General features: G+C 41.3%; 5 protein-coding genes across 6 annotated transcripts; 3 read left to right on the top strand and 2 right to left on the bottom strand.

Annotated features, from left to right (window-relative positions):
* Positions 1 to 5,415: 5,415 nt before the first annotated feature.
* LOC109408356 (fumarylacetoacetate hydrolase domain-containing protein 2) lies at positions 5,416 to 7,088 on the top strand. Of its 2 annotated transcripts, XM_019681654.3 has the most exons (5): positions 5,416 to 5,565; positions 5,692 to 5,837; positions 5,900 to 6,296; positions 6,468 to 6,799; positions 6,859 to 7,088. In XM_019681654.3, the coding sequence occupies exons 2-5, from the start codon at positions 5,701 to 5,703 to the stop codon at positions 7,016 to 7,018; spliced, it is 1,026 nt and encodes a 341-aa protein (XP_019537199.3). In that variant the 5' UTR covers positions 5,416 to 5,565; positions 5,692 to 5,700; the 3' UTR covers positions 7,019 to 7,088. The 2 variants fall into 2 exon arrangements, with proteins under 2 accessions (XP_019537199.3, XP_062712075.1); XM_062856091.1 differs by lacking the exon at positions 5,416 to 5,565 and having other exon boundaries at positions 5,586 to 5,837.
* Positions 7,056 to 7,876, bottom strand: LOC109408357 (large ribosomal subunit protein bL35m). Its single transcript, XM_019681655.3, has 2 exons — positions 7,716 to 7,876; positions 7,056 to 7,657 (listed from the first exon to the last, which is right to left on the bottom strand). Exons 1-2 carry the CDS (start codon positions 7,738 to 7,740, stop codon positions 7,119 to 7,121), a joined length of 564 nt encoding a protein of 187 aa, XP_019537200.3. The 5' UTR covers positions 7,741 to 7,876; the 3' UTR covers positions 7,056 to 7,118.
* A 92-nt stretch (positions 7,877 to 7,968) lies between these two features.
* Positions 7,969 to 8,771, top strand: LOC109408366 (uncharacterized). The gene is made up of 2 exons (XM_029854248.2): positions 7,969 to 8,146; positions 8,494 to 8,771. Exons 1-2 carry the CDS (start codon positions 8,056 to 8,058, stop codon positions 8,700 to 8,702), a joined length of 300 nt encoding a protein of 99 aa, XP_029710108.2. The 5' UTR covers positions 7,969 to 8,055; the 3' UTR covers positions 8,703 to 8,771.
* On the bottom strand, positions 8,760 to 13,367 carry LOC109426515 (quinone oxidoreductase-like protein 2). The gene is made up of 3 exons (XM_019702046.3): positions 13,086 to 13,367; positions 9,353 to 9,972; positions 8,760 to 9,294 (listed from the first exon to the last, which is right to left on the bottom strand). Exons 1-3 carry the CDS (start codon positions 13,254 to 13,256, stop codon positions 8,901 to 8,903), a joined length of 1,185 nt encoding a protein of 394 aa, XP_019557591.3. The 5' UTR covers positions 13,257 to 13,367; the 3' UTR covers positions 8,760 to 8,900.
* A 1,475-nt stretch (positions 13,368 to 14,842) lies between these two features.
* Positions 14,843 to 15,767, top strand: LOC109426519 (U1 small nuclear ribonucleoprotein A). Its single transcript, XM_019702050.3, has one exon. The coding sequence runs from the start codon at positions 14,960 to 14,962 to the stop codon at positions 15,608 to 15,610; it is 651 nt and encodes a 216-aa protein (XP_019557595.2). The 5' UTR covers positions 14,843 to 14,959; the 3' UTR covers positions 15,611 to 15,767.
* The last annotated feature ends 6,366 nt before the right edge of the window (positions 15,768 to 22,133 follow it).

Genomic DNA, 22,133 nt, shown 5'->3' with positions numbered 1-22,133 from the left:
TTATTATTCTATTGTTGCTCACTTGTATTAAGCTTAAAATAAGAAGCTCAGGAGCGCTGGTTTTGTTTATGAAAAGATTTGTGCCCTCGACATCGTGAGTAGGTGCCTAAGTCGGCAATTGTGGCGACCATTTTGGGATTCTAACAAGTCTGTCCTTAAATGCTACTTAAATGCAGGTTTTGGCCCAATATACGGCTGCTTAAATGCTATACCTTCCGGAACTTCTTAAACAACTGTCAAGATAGTAACGCCTTGACTGTAACGCCTGATATGAGACAAACCAAAATAGAAAAAATCGCCCCTTTCACTCGACTCTTCCACTTGCTCTGTCATTTTACACTATCATTCAGTATGGCATATTTTCTTGTAGGTGTTTTTTTTTTTGCTGATTACTGCTCTGACTGCGACTCGATCTCAAGACCCTGCGATAGAACGTGTTGGAAGGAGCTCCTGTGCGCTACAGGATAGGCTAAAAATGAAGCTGTGAAGTGCGCTGATTTTTGTTCTATTTTAACTTTGTAGTGATTGGGTTTCGTTCCTGATCAGGTGGCATTCTTTCGCTTGAAGTGTTTGTTCGAAGTTGAGCGGGAAAGATTGGAATGGGTACAGAAACAGAAATGTAAAATCATCTTATTCAATACGCCATGTTTTGATTGATATGAGTGATCCTTTCACCACATATAGAAGCTTTTACAGACGTCGATAATAGTTTGCATAGAAGCGACGAAGCGACACAAAAATAAACCAATAGTAGCAACACATTATTTTTAAGCAGTTTTATGGCTTTAAAATGGCATTTGGAATGCTTAAAACCCAAAAAAATGTGCATTTGAAATGCTACATAACAGCAAAAGGTTTTTGAACTGCATTTTGAATGCTAATTAAGGGTATCTAAGCTGTCAAACTGCTATGCTAGCACCGACGAACCGACGTGACAGTGGTGATTCAAAAGTGTCCCCCCCCCCCAAATTTAACGGTTGACCACCGAAGCGAGCGATCGCTTCTGTCAAATCAGCGCAGACGCGAACCGTTTACTATATGAACACACGGGGACTCAGTATTGAGCTATCAAATCATCGCGAGTCGTTATAGAGGTGGCGATAGTGTTCGGCTATTTTTCATCATGGCGTCGCGGACAACAAATTTGAATTTATTTGTTCTAGCTGTCACGTCGGTTCGTCGGTGATGCTAGGGCAGCAGATTACATGCAAATATGAGACTGATGTACTGCTTATTCAAATGCTTATTGGTTACCTGGGTCTTGAAATGCCTCCCTTGATTTCTTCTAAGATTTTCCCGTAGTTTTTCACGCCATTTTTCTTAGTAGTCCTTTTTAAATTCCTCCCGGCAGTGGCGTAGCCAGAATTTGTCTCGGGGAGGGGTTTTCAACGGTCAATGATACCTTTTTTTGGTTACTTAGACACTTACATTTTGTAAAAAGTAATGAGCAATTGTGTTTGTAGTTTGAAAATGCAGTCTTTGACACCTTTTCGTCGATACTCGGCTGCCTTTGTCTGCAACATTCACAACACAAACGATCAAACAACTGTACGTAACAAAAATGTCAAATGAATGCGCTTGACCACGATTGCGTTATCGGGAGATGGTTCGATTTTTGTTATTCCTGTCTTTCCCATAAAGAGAGCTGTTTTGGATAAATGTATGTGTCGTGATCGATTTATCACACAAGAATAAACTAATATTATGCCAATCTTAATCAAAATTGGCTGAAATCTTGCAAAAAGCTGGAATTAGACAAATGTCATCGTGTCAGACGGCGTTGATTTGATCCACTTTTTTGTTTATTGATCTTCGTACTGCCGCTCGTGTTGTGTGTAAGAGGTAACGGTCGCGCTCGAATGAAACAAAGCAAGCTGACACTCGACCGCGGCAACGAAACGAAAGTAGTGAAAAGTGTCGAATGTTTACAAGCCTGGCAGGGGTTCAAAGACGTTGTTAAAGTATTGCTTCTTGTACCACCGTACTCGACCGTCTACTATCCTGCCAAATGGCTCTTAGCTTGCTGAACAACTATGCTGAAAATGGAATACTTCTTGCTCATTAGGGTGTTCATACAAATATTTTCTTAATACTAGACGGAACTTATCGAATAATATCAGAACCAAGGACACCTTCCTCTTAACTTTCGGAACAATTTTCTGGACGTTTTCCGATTTTTGAGACAACCTGCCGAACAATTTTACTGAAAACGCCTTGCTTTTAGCTTATTACAGTAATGAGATGCACGTGTTTAAATATTATAAACAAGGCGCCACCTAGCAAATAAATCACGAATCAAAGACTCAAATATCAGACAGTTTTTAGCTTGCTGAAGAACTTTGTTGAAGACGGCATCATTTTATCTTATCAGGATTCTGAGATATAGAAGTTTGAATTTTTTTACCCTGGTGCCACCTAGCGGACGATTTTCGAACCAAAGACGCCATTGCCAGATAGTTCGTAGCCTGCTGAACAACTTTGCTGAAAACGTCATTCTTGTCCCTAATGTCCCTAATAGAGAAAAAAGTGTTTGAATTTTCCAGACACAATGCGCCACCTAGCGGATAAATCCCAAACTAAAGACTTATCTATCAGATAGTTCTGAGCTTGCTGAATAATTTTGCCAAAGACAGCATTATTCTATCTTATCAAGTTTCTGAGATATGAGGGTTTGAACATTTTTGGCACAGGCGCCGCCTAGCGGCCGAATCGCGAACTAAATTTGCCGTTGCCAGTTAGTTCTTAACCTGCTGAACAAATTCGCCGAAGTCACTATACTTCTATCTTATCGCGATCTTGAGACATACGTTGCGCAAAGTATGTGGCCAATTTTGATACCCCAAGACAATCCGGAATAACTCCGGAACCATGTGGACCGGGCACCCATGTCCCCGGCATCATAAACTAGAAGAGTTTTTCGGGAAGTTGTGAAAATCTCATCAAAATCCATCGAAAAACAAAAAAGTTATGACCATTTTTGTGCTTTTCCGAAGGTGGAAAATGTACGTTGGCTGGATGAAGGTTAAGGATCAGATGATGATTATATCCGTTTCGTTACGATCCACACTAAAGAAGGATGTTTCTGTCGAGGAATCTCGAAAGTCTGAAAGCAATCAACTCTAACCCGCATAAGTCACTCGCCGAGTGCACACTGCACCATGGGTTACGGCACAATCTAAGTTTTAAATCGTCTCATAGAGCAATCAAGGTCAAGTTAGTATCGTCTCGGCGATCCCCGAAAATACTGAAACGGCACAAAATACCTAATAATGTGAAAAAAAATTCGTTATACCGTGGGGTGTCCTAATTTCGCGCGGGTCCAAATTTCGCTCACTGATCATATTTAGACATCATAATCATAAAAACAATTGTGCAATTGTCCCAATTTCACTTTAACTATACTATCCAAAATGAAATTTGGACAATGCAACAATGGATCATTGAAGCCGACTTTTCCGCTACTCACCGCATCAAAACAAAAGCGCCACCGTATATGGACGGCAACACAGTGACAGCAGTCGAGTTACGTCAAACACACAAGGCTACGGTGGCGCTATCTGCTCATTTCATAGCGGTCGTTTTAGTTATTTTAGTGATCCATTAGTTCTATGATTATGTTCTCTAAATATTATCAGTGAGCGAAATTGGGACCCGTGCGAAATTAGGGCACCCCACGGAATATCGTTGATAGCACCATAGCGCTACCGTCTTTCATCAGGATGAATCCAGATCCGTTTGCCAACTCGTCTTGCCGATCAGCGCATTGATGGGACGAAACACGAAGTTACGAAATCGAAGAAGGTGGTGGACATCCGACCACTTACGCCCGTCACAGACTACAACCCAGGTACACACTCTACCGAGGATCCTCATGCGCCGTTCTAGCCTGGGTAGTTATGTAAGTTGTTCCGGTTCCAGTATACGACATGCAGCTAACTACATCCAATCCTTTTCGAGGAAACCACCAACCAACCCATCACCATACGCATAACTATTACGAAAGGACCGCAACCAGAAAGGAAGGAAGTCAGTCATCAACCGATGTCGTGGCGTAAGGTCGTGCCAGATGATGACCCCGCCCGGTCCAAAAAGTATACCGTGAAGCAGCCCATTGAAATCACTTTGATAGACTCCGATGTCCCCGGATCAAGGCAAGCCACAGATAAAGAGATCGCCTCTCTCTCACACACACACACACACACACACACACACACACACACACACACACACACACACACACACACACACACACACACACACACACACACACACACACACACACACACACACAAACACACACACAAACACACACACACACACACACACACACACACACACACACACACACACACACACACAAGAAGCGCTCGTGAGCCCGAAGGCAACGCGTGTCGATGCGTGAGGCGCAGAAGCAGCATGCCCAGAAGTAAGCAGCAGTTTCCCACCGCACGGACCCGCGTTGCGGTGCCGTGTCGACACTCGACAGCAATGAAAAGTTTTTTTGTTTTTTTTTTTAATTTTTTTGTGTGTATTTTAATTTATGCTAATTCTACACTTAGCATTGAAAAGTGAATTCTATACTTAATCGAAACATTGTTAAATGTAAGCAAGTGAACTAGTAGTGAAGATTAGTATGTATAAGTATTAGAAAAACACGAATGAAATTTGCAATTGAGCACTTGTTTGAAACCCGTCTATGCTCATTGTCATTAGTCAAAATAAAATCCCCTGAGTTTTCCAAGTTTTTTCCAGGAAGGTGTTTTGAAGGTTGATAATTCAAAAATGAGTCCTTATTTTATAAAATTGACTCTCGAAAATAAAGAAAAATAGTTTAAGTAATATTTCTAGATTTTTAGTTTAGGTCAATGAATACCAGATAGAGAGACACCTATAATTCATTATTTTTGCTCCAGGACGATACGGAGCGTGACAATATGGTCCACACAGGATCGTCCGGCACGGAACATACATTCCCTTATTGAAATTGGAAAAACCCTAGGTGCGCACGTATCACAAACAATCCTTGAAAAGTTGACGGAATAGCTCAGATCTACTAATTTACATGAAAGAATTTGATAAAGAATTAATATGACGACCTCATACATGGAGTTTATTAAATACAATTTTTAAGACATCAACCTCAACATTAGGTTTGTTTAGGCACTTTTGCGGTATAAGCGGTATACTTTAATTACTATTTTAGAGACGTTCTAGCTAAACCTGTTCCATTTATACTACCAGTCCCTGTTGCTCGCCGGTTGAAGCGTATCCACAACAAATTTTGTTCTTACGTTTACTCTTTCATTCATCATCACCATCACCACCACTAACAACAGTACTAGCTGATCAATGAGAGTCTAATGTAATATACTCTCATTGCTAGCTGATGTCTGCGGTGTGTATGAATTCTTCGTGTGTAGTGTATGATATTTTTTTTTGTTCAACAGTGTTGGTCCATTTTCATTTGTTATGATAAGTCTGATTCGGTAACCGCTTGAATATACGGCAGTATATTCAAAAAATTGCAAATTAATATTCTTTCTAAACGTACTGTGTTGGTGACTGGTGGGTATCGATTTCGTTAAGCGCATGCATTTGCCAAGACTAAAAATAACCACCCGGTTATTAAAGATGTTTGTCTGAGTTTCGTGACTTTCATTAAAAACGGTAAAGGTCTTCGATCTCTTCCAGCTCTTGAAAATGTTTACTCGTATTCTGCCGTCGCGTATTGGTCGTAGTGCGATCATCGCCAGCACTACCAGTAATACTCGACCTAGCACTTATCATTTCGAGACTGATAACAAACAATCTCTGTCTAATATAGTCTCCGGTAAAAGGTGAGATATCTTCCCAGGCATTCTTCGTTGCATTTTAAAACATTGAAATTCGATTTTTGCAGGCATTTTTCCAAGTCATCATCCAGCAACATGAAGTTCGTGCAGTTCAAAGCCGGATCCGATAGCAGTCAGCGATTGGGTGTGCTGTCGGAGGATGGTGCCAAAATTAGCGACATCAGCGACAGCTTCGCCGGAGATTTGATCCAGCTGATCCGATCCGGAACGTCGTTGGATGGTGTGAAAACGAAACTGGCAGGGGCCAAACAGGTTTCGACTTCGGATGTAAGCCTACTGGCTCCGGTTACCAATCCGCAGAAGATTCTGTGTGTTGGGCTGAACTATCGTGGTCATTGTGAGGAGCAGAACAAACCGATTCCGAAGGAGCCGATGTTCTTCAGCAAGTACGCTTCGACTATCGTGGGACCGTTCGATGGAGTGGTGGCGCACAAGATTACCGAGGTGAGTTGAATTAATCTTCCGTCAGACATGCAATATTACCAAAAGGAAAATTTGATAAAATTACTGTTAGAATTTCGGAAAAACTCGAAATCGCATAATTTTCCCTATAAATTGAGGTATAGCTCAAAACCATGACGTGTGGCGTTACATGATCCTATTTACATCCTACAGCAAATCGATTGGGAGGTTGAACTGGCGGTGGTCATCGGCAAAGAGGCCAAGCACGTGTCCCGAGCGAACGCCATGGATTACGTGTTCGGGTACACGGTAGCGCAGGATATTTCCGCCCGTGATTGGCAAAAGATGCGCAACGGAGGCCAGTTTCTGATTGGCAAATCGATGGACACGTTCTGCCCTCTTGGACCGGCGGTGGTCCACAAGTCGCTGGTCAAGGATCCGCACAATTTGGTCATTAAGTGCGATGTCAATGGAGTTGAAAAGCAGAAGGGCAATACGAGCGAGTTGGTGTTCAGGATTGACGATATCATTGAACGGGTTACGCAGTAAGTTTTACGTGGAGTCATGAGTTGAATTGGGAATTGAGATTCGATTTTGATTCTAGATCAATTACATTACTGCCAGGGGATGTCATCCTGACCGGAACGCCGGCTGGCGTAGGAATGCACCGCAGCCCACCGGAGTTTTTGAAACCGGGCGATGTGATCGACAGCGAGATTGAATCGCTCGGAAGAATCAAGAACAAGGTGATCGCCGACCAGTAGAAGAAGAGATCGTTGCCATTCTAAATGGAAATTGAAAAAAGTTTAACTGGTTTTATTGGATACAAGCAAATCTAATGAACGATTCCGAAATCCCTCAACTTTAATATTTCATCGGTTTGCGTCGGGTTTCGCGGAACTCCTCCCTCGTGTGGTACGGCGTGTACGGATCGTTGATGTAGAACCGAGGTCTCTTCCAGTACTTTGTGACCATCTTGTCCAGCAGCGTTGCCTGTTGGGAGTTGACCAACACATGCTGCCTCAGTCGGCGCTTCCGGGCTGCCGATTTCTTCCACATGTGCTTGTGGCGACCGGCCTTGGTGCGGATCCAGCCACCCCAGTCGAGCCGTTTGAAACGCTTGATGACCGGTTTGACGCTCTTCCGTTTGCCGCTGCGCATGGAAAATTTGATGACGGTACGAACTGGCGCTTGTTGCAGTGGAGCCGTGGCTGGGCTGGGAACCGAATTCAAAATGCAGGATTGCAGGGCGGTGACCGTGAAGGGTGTCCGTAGCTGACCGGAAGCGTTTCCGATCCGTAAAAGGGTGGAGAAACTGCGGGTCAGATCACCAAGCTGGTCGATCGGTTTTGGGGTGGCAGCAAGGCGTCTGATACATGACGGCCGGGTCAGATTTCTGACCGCTAAAATGATAGAAATTTGATTGGAATTTTGGTCACTATTGATAATTTGAGAACTCACCTAAGCAAGCAACCGTCCGAAACATTTTGAATGACTTTTAATGCGATAAAACAAAATAAATTTGCACAAATTTCAGTAAAACATTCTGAAGTCCGTAATCGGGATGACTTTTTGACAGCGATCACATAACACAGGCGGTGCGGGCGAAGGCGAGGAAAACATTCGTGTTTCACATCCTCTTCTGTGAAGTTTTACTGTGGAGACTTCGAACTGACATTTCTCACCACATGTGCGTTTGTTTTGTTGCAAGCTGCCACTGTGTGGTTCGTGGTGTGTTTTCGAAAGAAAGGCCGAATAAATTCAATTTTTAGGCGAATTTACGGAGGAAAAGTTCCTAAAAATGGCACAAGGAAAACTTAAAGTAAAGACAAAAGCGCCAGTCAACAACAAAAAAGCAAATAAAAAGGGAGCCGCCTTCAGTAAACGGAAAAGTAAGTACATTCGCAGGTCGACTTCAATTTGCGCCTCAGATTTGCTGTTTGGAATCGTTACCGTAAGTTGGAGTTAAACTGTGCTGTTGCCTAAAATTGAAGTTGGTGACAGCGCTAATAGACGCTCTTATGCCGTTAATGTCGGACATTTTTCAATTGAATATATTTACGATTTGTTGAGACATTTTCAGGAATTCCTGAAAGAATTCTTTACAGTTTATCGAAATTCTGCAATTTTTGAACGACATTTAAAAAAAGGGATGACTACATATTCTAGAGGGCCAGAACAGAACAAAATTCCTAGGGAATATCTAAAGGGTTGTTCATTTGACCTTTTTTTTTTTCAGACGCCCCAATCCAATCAAAAAAGCACAAGTTCCAGGAAGCCCATAAGCTAAAGCAAGTGGTGAGCAAAGCGGTAAACCAGCAGAATGAAGACAACATTCGAAAGCTGGCCTACGAGAGCCAGACAAAGCTGAGTCAGGCCCAGCAAGCCGTGCTCGATCACCACAAAAAGCAGGCGGAAGCCCAGGAGGCGGGTACTTCAAAAAGTTAGGATTTTTTGGTTTAGATCTAAGCTTGTATAGAGGTTTATATCCATTTCTAATAAATATTTGGTTTTTTAGTGAATTGTTTATTATTCCTAACATTAGTTGCATTGAACAAACAGAACAGTTAAATTATACGAAAACAAAATTTTGAAAAGCATAATTCATATACAATTTTCTTGGACAATGGAACTAGTTATACACCATTAGTCCTTTTTCTTCGCTTCTGCATCCTCGCAGTCATCATCGTCCAAGCACTTGACGTCGATAAGTACTTTTCCAGTGCACTGCTTCTGCTGGATGAACTCCACCGCTTTCTGGACGCTCTTCAGCAGGAACACCTTGCTAATGTACCCGGAAACCATCCTCTGGGACTTCATCTCGATTGTGTCCGAAATCATTTGCCGGTAGACGTCTTCGTCCGGATGCTCGTACAGGTCAATGTGCACCACGTTATCGATCAGTTTGGCGGCATTCTGCACGTCCTGTTCGGTACGTTCCTTCTTCTTCGGCAGTTCGTACTCCGGCTTCGACGCTTTCAGCTTCGCCTGGTTGTGGAACGGATCCACGGAAAACATCTGGCCCTTTTCTGGATCAACGCTATAAATAGTACATTCTTACCTATGCTGTGGAATAAACCAAATAGCAAAATACTTACAAATCTGCCAGCAGATGCAGCAATCCTTTCCCGACCGCGTCGTACGCCACCTTTGCTTTCTTATCTCCCATCGCGTCCGAGATGTTCTTGTACAGCTTCGTATAGTTCTTGCCCATACTAACAGTCTTGTAAGCTCCTTTCTCTCTCACCAAATCCGAACTGCTCTCGGTGTCGCAAATGGCAATCACCTTCGCTTTATAAACAGCAACGGCCAGATCAATAGCAGCCAGTCCCATCCCCGCCGGGCCCGCCGTTATCAGGACCAAATCGTTCTCCTGCAGCTGGCAGTGCATCGCAAAAGCCAACAGGGCCGTTCCATGTCCGTACGGCATAACGGTCATTTCTTTCAGAGGAACTTCCGTCGGCACCTGCCAAACATCCCGGTTCTTCACAACCACCTCCTCTATCAACCCACCGTTCGGATCCTGGAGGTCATTCATGGCTACCACCCGATCGCCTCGCTTCAGAAAATTTGGATTGTTCCCTCCAATCTCTACCACCTCCCCGGAAATTTCGTGACCAGGAATGAACGGGAGAGGCACCTGCAGCTCCGGATGCTTTCCGGTGATGATTTGCACATCGGTCGAGTTGAGACTGCAGTAGTGCACCTTGATGCGGACCTACCGAACGATAATTGACGCAAATTAAACCATAAGCGCCAGTCACACGATCCATATATTGATCAATAGTTGACCGTTTTATGGAAACATTGAATGTATAATATTGTTCAAAAATAAATTGATATCAATCATTCAACTTTTCCCCTATCTTCCGTTTGATCAACCACGCAGCAATATTTCCCCTCCATAGCGCATTTTACTTCAATTTTCTCTACAATATTTCCCCACCTCCAAAAATTTAACATCAATCCTCTCGAAGATTGCTCAAACTATGGGTCAAATTATTCCATGGATCAATTGATTGGTTCAATATTTCCCCTCCAGATCAACCTATCATCCCTTCAATGCAGCAGTGCGTGATCATAAGCATCATCATTGCAGAACATTCTGCCGTGTTGCCATATACATACATATTTTTTTGTTTTTTTTTTATTTTTTTTTTATCTGTATTAACGAGATTTTTAGCCCTAGGCTAGTTCATCTCGGGACCCACACTTTACTTCCCTTCCGAAGGAAGAACTCACATTTTGCGAGTTTGTCGGGAGTGGGATTCGATCCCAGGTCCTCGGCGTGATAGTCAAGTGTTCTAACCATCACACCAGGTCCGCTCCACTATTTTTTTGTTAAATTTAAATAAACAGCTATTGAAATGTATGATACAAAAATACATACAAAAAAAAACTGAATTCAGATGAAATAAATCATCGAACAAAAGAAACAATTTATGAAGAAGTATATTTTTCCAAGATTTTTTATTTAAATGTAATGAATCCAACGATTACAATGCATTAGTGGTAATAAACAGTTCACAACATTTTTTGTGTAATCTTATAAGTCGGTTGGTGTCCCACCGAACTTTGCCAAAAAAATTACTGGTGCACTGGCGGTCTCTAAAACCAGTTAATTAATAATTCGTGGAGCGGACCTGGTGTGATGGTAAAATCACGTGACTATCACGTCGAGGACCTGGGATCGAATCCCACTCCCGACAAATTGGCAAAGTGTGAGTTCTTCTTTCGGAAGGGAAATAAAGCGTGGGTCCTGAGATGAACCAGCCTAGGGCTAAAAATCTCGTTAATATGTACTGATAAAAAAATCATTAATAATTTGCACATTATGGTGGCGCAAGTAGCCTATAAATTCTGATCAAATAACACCCTTCAGTAGTAATTTTGTGTAATGTCGAAATATAAATATGTAGCGTCGAACCTTCAGGTACTAGTTTGAAGTGTTGGAACGAGGTATATTTGTTGGCGTAGGTATGTTGTTATTAAAGAAGATTGTCAAATTGTATATACTTGGAATGAATAAAGAGTGTGGCGGTTGCTGATTGTGGTATCAGTCGGCAGCCGTCTAGTTTGATGAAAGGTGTCTTGTGTTCTTTTTTCATTGTAATTTAGAAACAGTCATCGACGGGGCTAGCCTCGCTATGGCTTGCGTGGCCATGGTGGACTAGCTCCAACAGTTTCGAGTCCCATCCCATGGGCTGTCCAAAAACTTTTCGTAATAAAAAAATATGTAATATGTTTGAATATGTAAAAATGGTGAAGCTTAGAAGAAATAATGCGAATAGAAAATTTATTAAAAAAAAAACATTAGCAACTCATTATTGGCATTGCGATCGGTAGGACTGAAAATCAACCGCGCACCCACCGACGACGCATTTATTCAATAAAAGGCTTTGCTGTGCTAGCTGTGCACGTATGATAAGCATGCACGGACACTTGTTTTTTTTTGCCTCTATGCATTAACTTCTCTCATACTGCCGGGAGATTTTCTCTCTGCTCGAACCTCGGCTAGATCTATCTCTCTAGAAAGAGGTAATGTCGAAGATATTGGATTGATACTTCCTCGTGATTTCATCAATAACCCTTGAGAAAGAAATAATTGATAGAATTGTGGATTAAAGGAAACAAGAAAGCGCTGCCAAATAAACATTTTCAAGCATAAGTAAGTTGCGCAGTTTAAGCTCCATGTTGTATGAAATATTTTGATTCAACAATAGAAGTTCATAACTTGTGTTAAAAATTAAAAAACAATAACCTTCTCAAGACTTTAGGAAAAATAGCATTATGAATTAGTAAATAAATCCACTATTTAACAATTCATCATGCTAATCGGAGAGATTGGGTTCAATAGATAAAAGGTTATGAATGCTTACAAAAACAAATCGAATATGGCGTGGTAAATGACCAAAACTATCAAAAAAATATTTTTTCATAATCATTAATGGAATTGAATAAGCAAGCGAAGTATCGAAATTTGCACTTTTCGAATGATCAAGCCTTTATTATATTTACAAAGCAAAAACGCTCGCAAAAACGTGACACTTTATTTTTAGAAATTTTCTTTCAAAGCATTCCATAAAATTCAATTGAACTGGCCACCATGAACGCCGTGAACCACGCGCTGAATGTTGGTGAATTGCTATCTCTTCCTCACTGATGGAATGGTCTTCGCTCAATCTGTTGACTCTTTTGCACTGCTGGATTGATCGAATCAAACAAGTCGAGAGGAAAGTTTGACGAACTTGGATGATCTTGATGGTTTGGTCAAACTGGATGGTAGTGGTTGGATTGGTTGGATCAATCTTTCGGAGGGGAAATATTGAGGATATGACCACCAACCTCAATCCTCGCTTTTGCAGGTTGGTCAGTATTTACATCAAGATTCAACATTATCATCCATGTTCTCCTCAATAAAAATGCATGCAATACATTTAGCAATATTTCCATCAAATTGTGTTTCTTGATGAAGTTGAAGGAAAGATTGAACCTCTTGGTTGAATCAACTTATTGATAAGTCTCGCGCTCAGTATCATACAGGCGTATCTACAATGATCGATTTCTCTTCATCGATTTTCTCTTCGACTAATAACTTGGCCTGCAAATCATTTTTGGATGTTTTTGTTGTTTTAGATGCTAGTCGTAGTCGTCCTTCGCCGAAATACACCGAGAGATCATCCGAATATTGGTCGTATTTTCCGAAATAATCCGAAGAGAAAATCGATGAAGAGAAATCGATCATTGTAGATACGCCTGTATGATACTAAACGCGAGAAGTGTAAATGGCACTATACGCTCAAGCACAACCATTCTTTCGCTCGCGCTTACCTCATCATCCTTCAGCTGGTCGATACGCTTCACCGTTTCCAGCACAAGCGGCTTACCGATCTCGTGCAGGACCGCTGCTCTGTGTGCTTGCCGCAGAACGACCGAGGCATTTCGCCTCGCCAAACAGTTACCGGTTCTGGTGAATGTTGATAATACTAACGAGCTGAACATAACGATTTAAATTCAATATTCACATTTATTTAAAGAAAATTGGTTAATTAATTCGATTTTATATTTCACGAACTTTACGAAAACCTGTGAAAAAAGTGTGAAGACGTAAACACAGCCCGGCTGATTGTGATTCACCACTTTCACCACATACGCACACAAGCAGACAAACTACTGTCAAGGAAGCGGCTAGTTTCACTTCCTTTTTGTGATTTGTATCTGCATATTTCGGCGAAAAATAATTTAGCAAGCGTTTAAAAAAGGGCGTAATAATTATCCGTAATGCAAGAAAAATACTAGATTGAGTTTAAATAAGGGCGAAAGTAACATGAGCGCAATGAGAGTCTAATAGAGGTGGGGAAGAAGATACTTCGTGTGCGTGAGATGCGTGTCTGGTGCAAAACATGTCACTACTACAATCAAAGCGAGCTCCCATAAGAACGCGTGTAAAATAGTGACGTCACTATTTGTGTTTACATTTTTCTTTCCTTGCTAATACATAGCCATCTCTTCTTCTTCCCCACCTGTAATATACAGTGCTGCAATTTTTCGACAGGCCTTTATGATAGCAATATTTTGCTTTTTTCATTTTCTCCGTTTTGGTTTTCCTGTCAAAGTTGCTTTCCGATCAGCAACACGGGAGCGAAATGAAATAGGTACTCACATTCGCACGCAGCGTGCTGAAAGCGAGAGCTGACAGGGCTAAATTTCCATTCAATTTTCTGTAGTTGAGTGTTTTCACCCGTGCTAACGTATAGGGCACTCACTCTCACAAGCCACCGCTTGAGACGAATGGCCTTTCAGCATGAGTAGTGTGTGGATGATTGGGAATTGATCTTGTTCGGTCGCTCACGAATGGAGCTCTCGGACTCTGTCAGTTCTCACATCGAGGAACTGAAAACGACCGCCGCAGTTATTCATTTTCGGCTGAAAAACAGGCATTGAGACTGATATTTTGCAGGACTGGTAATATACTCTCATTGACATGAGCGAGTTCTCTTCATCGACTCTCTCTTCTCCAAATTAAGCGGATGCAAGTATGGTTGCACTTTTTAGTCATAAATCGCTAGGTTGCGATGTAATCTAGCGTTTAAATGTAAAAACACTTCGGTTGAGTTTGCATTTTGTCAGTTTAATTTGAAGAAGTGGGGTCTCCACTTAGTCTAAGTGATTAAGGCTATGGATCGCCATTCCGGAGATGATGGGTTCGATTCCCGTTCTGGTCGGGAAATTTTTTTCGACTCCCTGGGCATAGTGTGTCATTCGAGGTATCATTGTATTTTACCGCACATTACGAATTCATATTATGGCAGGCAAAGAGAACCCTTCAATTAATAACTATGGAAGTGCTCAAAGAACACAATCGAAGCGAGGTAAGCCAAGTCCTAGTGGGGACGTAAAGAAAAAGAAGAGACGATAAAGAGAAATCGGATGTTGCTTTCTCCCTTATTTAAACTCAATCTAGAGATATGTTCCCGAAAAATGATGAACGTAATATTTGATTATTCCCCACAACCGGCTTGATTCACTTCCTCCATCTACCTGCGAGACGTGGAGACATGTCAAAGTTTTGTGTAGAGTCGGCGCCATTGAGGTTTGACAGCCGCAAAAAAAATCGTGTCTTGCACGGGAACCGCTTGCTTTCTCCCCGGAAAACAAAAATTCAGTGAAATTTCGGTACAAATTCTGCACTAAATCGCTTCAAAATGGACATCCGCCCGAGCCACACCATCTACATCAACAACCTGAACGAGAAGATCAAGAAGGAAGAGCTGAAAAAGTCGCTTTATGCGATCTTCTCCCAGTTCGGTCAGATTCTCGACATCGTCGCGCTGAAGACGCTGAAAATGCGAGGCCAAGCGTTCATCATTTTTAAGGAAATCGCGAGTGCCACCAACGCGATGCGGACCATGCAGGGATTCCCGTTCTACGACAAGCCGATGCGCATCAACTACTCCAAGACCGACAGCGACGTGATCGCCAAAATGAAGGGCACATTCAAGGAACGGCCGAAGAAGGCTCGAGCACCCAAGCCGGTCCACCAGGAGGACAAGAAGTCGAAGAAGCAGAAGAATGCCGAAGCCGGTGCGGCGGCCAGTAATTCCGCCACGGCCGAACAACCGCCCAACCAGATTCTCTTCCTGACGAACCTGCCGGAGGAAACCAACGAAATGATGCTGTCCATGTTGTTCAACCAGTTCCCAGGCTTCAAAGAGGTCCGGCTGGTGCCCAACCGGCATGATATCGCGTTCGTTGAGTTTGCCACGGAGTTGCAGAGCGGGGCCGCCCGCGAGGCTCTACAGGGCTTTAAGATTACGCCGACGCACGCGATGAAAATCTCGTTCGCCAAGAAGTAGGAGGGCGGCTTTAGGATAAGTATTTCGATTTTACGTTTAAGAATGGTATGTATGGGTCCGTACATAAATCTGAATTCAATAAACCATGAAGCATTGCACTTCCGCTTTCATGGTTTGTGGGTGCGGCTGGGCGATGACTTCTTTTTGGGAAGCTAAATTGGCAGCAGGGTTTTAATTCATATCACATGCATTTTTTCTGGATTAACTCTAAGCTTTTGTTGCGGTTCACAAGAACCGTCAGAACGCGTCTAATAATTACTGACTTGGATATGTGGTGGGCTACAATGCTCTTCGTTGAATCCTGTTTCCCCTGGACGTTAAGTTACTCTTAGGGCCTCTTCAACCGCGAACAGGTCCCAGCAAACAGCCATCTTCAGCGTGACCTGCCACGAAGGCGCCGGCCTCGTCCTGGTACAGCAATTCATGTTCAGTCGCTCGATTTTAGAACAGACGCTGTTTGATACGCACGTCCTTGGTGCACAGACGCTCGGCATGTACCTCATCAATCTAGCTGAAGTCAGAAGGACGACAGAACCCAGGCTACATTATCAGCTAAGCACACAACTCTTAGCTGGTGGTATTTCTATTCTATTGACCCGTGGAAGCATGAGGTAGGAACTTGAGCCAGAGTTATGTTGGAGTTAAACGCCTTTTCCAGGTTTTCCCATGGGATTCTGGTCACAAGGTCAAAGACATCTTACTATTTCAATCAATTTAACAATGATTTTTTTTTTCAGCAATCCTTGAATCAAGCGTTCATACCTATACAGGTCGGACTTGATTATCCGGAGTCGGGTTCAGTTGCTTCTCAAACATATATCTGGGGAACGGAACGATCTCAAAAGCTGATTTTTTTACATTTTATCAAGATAACTTTGATAAGTGATCAGTCAAAATTTCAGCTTCTTACAACATTCCGTTAGCGAGATACTATATTGAGAAGCGCCAGAACCTGACTCCGGATAATCGAGTCCGACCTGTAGATAAGCCAGGCTTTCCGAAAAAACATGACTTAGCATCTGCTACTGCTTAATTTTCATCTTTCGTAAAACCTGTACGTGCCACAGCTTGTTTTTTTTTTTCACAGAGCTCTATCTTTATCATTTTTGTAACTCGAATGTAAGGGAACTTTTTGAGATGTCGACTATTTCTAGATTTCTATGCTACAGCTGCACGTTTATCATCCAGGCTGAAGATGATTCCGTCCGTCAGAGGTAAGTATTTTTTAATAATTGTTGTTACGGATTCCAAATAAACCTTTTTTATGTACCTATCATTGATTGCAATACTTGGAAAGAAATCATCAATCTTTGCAAACGTATTCAAAACGTATTTAATTTAAGCACTTCACTTTCGTAGGGGATCATCAATCTAGAAAACCTTGTGGGCCTGGTGTTGGCTACTTATGTATCGAGATGAACCAGCCAAGGGCTGAAAGTCAATCAATCAATACTTATGTTTTTTTTTTATCTTTTTTTTTATTCTGGGATTTTCTGCCGTAGGCAGGTTCATCCCGGCTGAAAATCAATACTTATGTATCCTGAGCATCTCTGGGGGTGCATAGAGCCAACGTAAAATATTTCCATTCTGAACGGCTGCTCGCTTTAGCCTTGGCATGGGTCCAGGTTAGATTCCTATCGACATCCTTGATTTCCTTGTTGAGACTTCGTCGCCACGAGCCCCTAGGTCTGCCTCTGCTGCGATGTCAGTTTCCAATCCAGCGCTTGCTTGCGTCTTCTTACGTTCTCGAATTTCTGTGATATCGGTTTCTGATGACATCTTCGATGGAACTCAGTATTCGAGATCCAGTTTGTAACATTCGAAGGTTTTCGGGCGACATAAATCTAGAGTGGGTCTTCCTTTATATAGAAAAAATGAAAATTTAATGGTATGCGATCAGATCAAACCTTGTTAAGTCCCGTTTGAGCTTCGAATGGCTATGCAAAATTTGGGAATGACCGCTTATGTCTACGTTTTGCGCATCGAATTTGAAGTTTGCATGGGATTTTACATAAGAAAACAAGCATTTTTCTTATGAAAGGCCTACATTTTTTATAAAATCATAAAATTAATAATGTTGAATCATAGTCTAGGTTGTGCTTAAAAACTTTGTCAAATATCATGAAGTGATTTAATGCTTATGAAAAAAGTTGTTGCGCTAGTATTGCTTGCCGAAACAGTATGTTGTTGTTCTTGTTATTCCTTTTGTTACGCCCTGAAATTTGGGGTGGTCGTGGCACAGTCGTGATGATGATGATGATGATGATTGTGTACCCAACATCAGCGCAAGGATTACCTATGGCTGCAGAGTCATACCGGAAGGGAATGATCTATCTGATGGTTTGTTGTAGCAGGGTAAGCTAAATTCACTCGAAACCTTCGGAAGACAACACGATGACTGTTATCTCGTGACAAAGTCTGGCCACCCCACGAACATTTTTCCAGAAACCAGTTCATTTAGCTTCCTTAGGCTACCCCTCCCAAAACCTCATGTAATTTAAATATAATTAATTATGTAGTTGACCAATTACCTGATTTTACCTGAAATAATTAATATTATTAGGATATATAAAATTAATCTACATTACAATTACAACTTTATTTACCTGAACAGCGCTGAAACAAATAGTTATTATATTAAAGTTATGATTAAAATCAAGCAATAACACTGAGACAAATGGAGTATTAGGGTAATTCGCTAATAATTAGCGTTTATTATTGTTGAACACTACCCAAATGTTGGACAGTTTCTGAATATTTTATTATAAACTAGCTGTCCCGGCAAACGTTGTCTTGCCAAGCTGTGGTGGTTTGACAACTGTTGAGCTCATAACGTCACCGCACTCTAGATTGGTTTCATTTCGATCATGTTGATTTCCTTCCCAGCTCATGAAAAATCAGTTATTTATCAATTTTCACCCTTTTCTAGTTGATTTTCGTAACTTTTTATATATATAAACACAGCCATCATGAATACGAATCGAACCGTGCAAGAGTCATGCTGATCGGTTCACCCGTTCGTGAGTTTTGTTGCCTCAAAGAAACTCCGAACTCATTTTACTTACTTAAGTAATTTTCATCCAACGTATACGTGTGATGTAGATGCATATACATCTCTCTCTCTCTTCTTGGCGTAACGTCCTCACTGGGACAAAGCCTGCTTCTCAGCTTAGTGTTCTATGAGCACTTCCACAGTTATTAACTGAGAGCTTCCTCTGCCAATGACCATTTTGCATGTGTATATCGTGTGACAGGCACGAAGGTACTATATGCCCAAGGAAGTCAAGGAAATTTCCTTTACGAAAAGATCCTGGGCCGACCGGGAATCGAACCCGTCACCCTCAGCATGGTCATGCTGAATACCCGTGCGTTTACCGCCTCGGCTATATGGGCCCTAGATGCATATACATGTTGGTCACGATATTGCTCTAATTAATTTACAAAATTATACATATTTTATGTCAAAAAAATTTATTAAAAATGTAGTACCGCTGATGACACGAAAACTGCACAATTCTTAAGATTAATTTTAAGAAATTGCTGTTATGAAATAAGCTTTGCGGGCAAATCGACCACAAATATCAAAGGCACACCATAGTTACAAGAACTGGAAGGATGGCCTTAACAGTTTAATGTTGTTTAAAATCACATTTTCATTGTAATTCAATTTGAAAACAATATTTTTCTTATCACACTATTATTATGCATCCATGATCCAATTGTTGAACACTGGCATAACCTACGATGTTAGCATGACTGCCGGATTTTTTTTTTCACTTTACCTAACCGTGCATTTCATGGGGTTTCAAGGACGTTCGAGGGATGTTCCAGGGGTGTTCCAGTGGGCTTCAGAAAGATTCCAGTGGTTTTAAATGGGTTTCAAGGGCATTCCAAAGTTGTTCAAGAGGAATTCAGAGTGTTAAGGGGGTCCCAAGGCGTTCCAGGAGGTTCAGGAGCAACCCACGGGTTTTCAAGGGATTTCAGGGTAGTTCCACGAGTGTTCTTGGGGGTTGAGTGGGTCCCATGGGTTTCCCGGAGTGTTTCAGGGGCTTTTAAAGGCATGCTTTTCTTCTGTCGTTTTCGCTTCTAATCAAATCTTTTCAGCCATTTTTGCATCTAGTCATGTTTAAAACGATTTCAATCCACAAGCGCTCTCTGCAAATGAGTGATTCCTTGTCATTTAAATGAATTGTCACTAGCTCGGACTAGCTGGGCACAAAACACGAAAAACCCAGAAAAAATCCGCCGGAGTGGAAAAATATCGGATGTCGGGTCAAAGTTGGGTCAAATTTTATCAAATGTTGGACCACTGTTGGACTCACATCGGGTAACTGTTGGGTCTATGTTGGGTTTGGTGGCCAAAATAAAAACAGGTGAATGATAGGTTGATGTCGGGTTATACTTCATCAATTACGAATAAAGCTTCAACCGTTCAACAATTGGCGAGAACCGTCCAACATTAGGATGAGCTAGCTTAAGGGTTCAACATTTGGGTTACAGACTTCCCATACAAATGTTCTATTTTCTCTTAGAAAATGGAATTTAAGGGAATACAAATTCAATGGGCAGTATAAGGGATGAGTAGATCTAGACGTTTACTGGATATTTTTCAACTAAAGTGGAATTATGCACGGAAAAACAAACGAAAGCCAAAATGCCAGTATGGTAAGTGGGGGCAGGATAGCAATTGACGAGAGTAACAGAAATTAGGGACTTAGGCGTAATTCTTGACAAAAAGTTGACTTTCCAGAATCATTATCTTCACATTATTGCAAAGGCTAATAAGCAGCTAGGGTTTATCATGCGTGTTGCTAACCAATTTCGCGACCCGTATTGTTTGAGAGCACTATATTATGCACTTGTCCGCTCCATACTGGATACAAACTCAGTTGTGTGGAGCCCACATGCTAACAACTGGATTACAAGGATAGAAGCTGTCCAATCCAAATTTGTCAGATATGCTTTGAGATTTCTTCCTTGGACTAATAGTTACGAACTTCCTCCTTATGCTGATCGCTGTCAGCTTTTAGGGATGGAACCGTTGTTCAAAAGGCGACATGACCAAAAGGCTATCTTCGTCGCAAAGGTCTTATTATGTGAAGTTGATGCTCCAAAGATTTTAGCAATGACTGGAATGTATGCTGTTGAAAGACCGCTACGGGGTAGAGATTTTTTGCACCTCCCTTTCCGCCGTACTCTTTACGGACGAAATGAACCAATTCGTTCCATGTGTAGTGTCTTTAATCAAGTGTATCATCTGTTTGATTTTAATTTGTCTGTGAATGTGTTCAAGAATAGGCTATTTCGTTCTCGCTTGCATTAACTGTATTAGAGTTAGGTTAGGTTAAGTAATCATGTAGACCTCGAAGTTCGATGATTGTTCCAATAAATGTAAATGTAAATGTAAATATTCTTACTTTCACTACGAATCTATATAACGATCCTATTGATAATAACGTATTGTGATGTGAAGACAAATGAAGATAAAGATGCTTTAGGTTTGAGATATCAGACTGGACTGATAATTTATTTGATTTCACATTGGTTCGGAGCCCTTCGGCTCAACACATGTGTTAGTTCTCCGATCGAGATTTATCGATTGCTTTTCGGGTGAACATCATTTCCCGAATGTGCAGCAATCACTACAGTTCTTCCCCTTTTCAAAGCTAATGATCAGAGCTGGCATTTGCCAAATTAATACATTTGATTAAAATTATGATCTAAGAATTATTGACTTACATTGAGCACAAACTAATTCAAAAGTTTTAATTACTACTGTTTTGTGATAACAATCACCACGATCTTTCATTATTCGTTTGTATATTACGCGAAGAGAGCTATCATAAATCAGAATCCGACAATTCACTGCTTTACGTTCAGGAACACCACTTAGTGTCTCATTTAAGCTATTTCGAGTGTTGCTCATCATGTCCTGCCACCTTAGCCCAGTCATGGTCTCTGTCAAACCGCCAAGTCTCCTTCCAGATACTATCTTTCTGCTTATGTAGAGCCGTATTTGCTGCAACATTCCGCGCCAGCACACATAATCAATCTGAAAGACATCGTTTAGATTTTTTGAAAAAATAATTCAATTAAGTATTTTGTATAACAGTATTTAGACAAACATATATGACAGGCAAAATTTTGGTAATAGTCATTATCACTTAATGATACTGAAATTATCCAGCTCATATTTGAAAAGCAGAATTTAAACATCGGTAGATATACACAGAACAGATATAATTGACCAGTGTAATAATTTATAAGTATATCCTTCAAACGAGTAAACTTGATTGCTAGTCTAGCACGTAATTTTATCTTCTGATTAAAAAGGGACTGAGGGTAGTTTCTTAACTTTATGTGGATTACTTTTATATAAACTTTCGTTAAATTTTCAACTTTGATAAATTGTCTAATCTGTCGTCGGATGGAATTCTTCCATTTATTCGAAATACCCTGCGACATCAAATGATTGATATTTGTGTTAGCACTAACTAACTCAACCAGCATCCGTAAGGTACTA

Source organism: Aedes albopictus, chromosome 3 (assembly GCF_035046485.1).
Source record: "Aedes albopictus strain Foshan chromosome 3, AalbF5, whole genome shotgun sequence".
Taxonomy (NCBI): domain Eukaryota; kingdom Metazoa; phylum Arthropoda; class Insecta; order Diptera; family Culicidae; genus Aedes; species Aedes albopictus.
Note: the sequence above shows the minus strand (reverse complement) of the source record. Positions and strands in the feature narration are given on the sequence as shown.

Coding starts and splice junctions, on each gene's coding strand:
- LOC109408357 (XM_019681655.3), bottom strand. CDS start 7,740: ATGTTTCGGACGGTTGCTTGCTTAG. Junction 7,658..7,715: donor TCGGACGGTTGCTTGCTTAG/GTGAGTTCTCAA, acceptor CTATCATTTTAG/CGGTCAGAAATCTGACCCGG.
- LOC109408356 (XM_019681654.3), top strand. CDS start 5,701: ATGTTTACTCGTATTCTGCCGTCGCGTATTGGTCGTAGTGCGATCATC. Junction 6,297..6,467: donor TGGCGCACAAGATTACCGAG/GTGAGTTGAATT, acceptor TACATCCTACAG/CAAATCGATTGGGAGGTTGA. Junction 6,800..6,858: donor ATCATTGAACGGGTTACGCA/GTAAGTTTTACG, acceptor TTTTGATTCTAG/ATCAATTACATTACTGCCAG.
- LOC109426519 (XM_019702050.3), top strand. CDS start 14,960: ATGGACATCCGCCCGAGCCACACCATCTACATCAACAACCTGAACGAG.
- LOC109408366 (XM_029854248.2), top strand. CDS start 8,056: ATGGCACAAGGAAAACTTAAAGTAAAGACAAAAGCGCCAGTCAACAAC. Junction 8,147..8,493: donor CGCCTTCAGTAAACGGAAAA/GTAAGTACATTC, acceptor TTTTTTTTTCAG/ACGCCCCAATCCAATCAAAA.
- LOC109426515 (XM_019702046.3), bottom strand. CDS start 13,256: ATGTTCAGCTCGTTAGTATTATCAACATTCACCAGAACCGGTAACTGT. Junction 9,973..13,085: donor ACCAGCTGAAGGATGATGAG/GTAAGCGCGAGC, acceptor ATCGTTCGGTAG/GTCCGCATCAAGGTGCACTA. Junction 9,295..9,352: donor CTGCATCTGCTGGCAGATTT/GTAAGTATTTTG, acceptor TACTATTTATAG/CGTTGATCCAGAAAAGGGCC.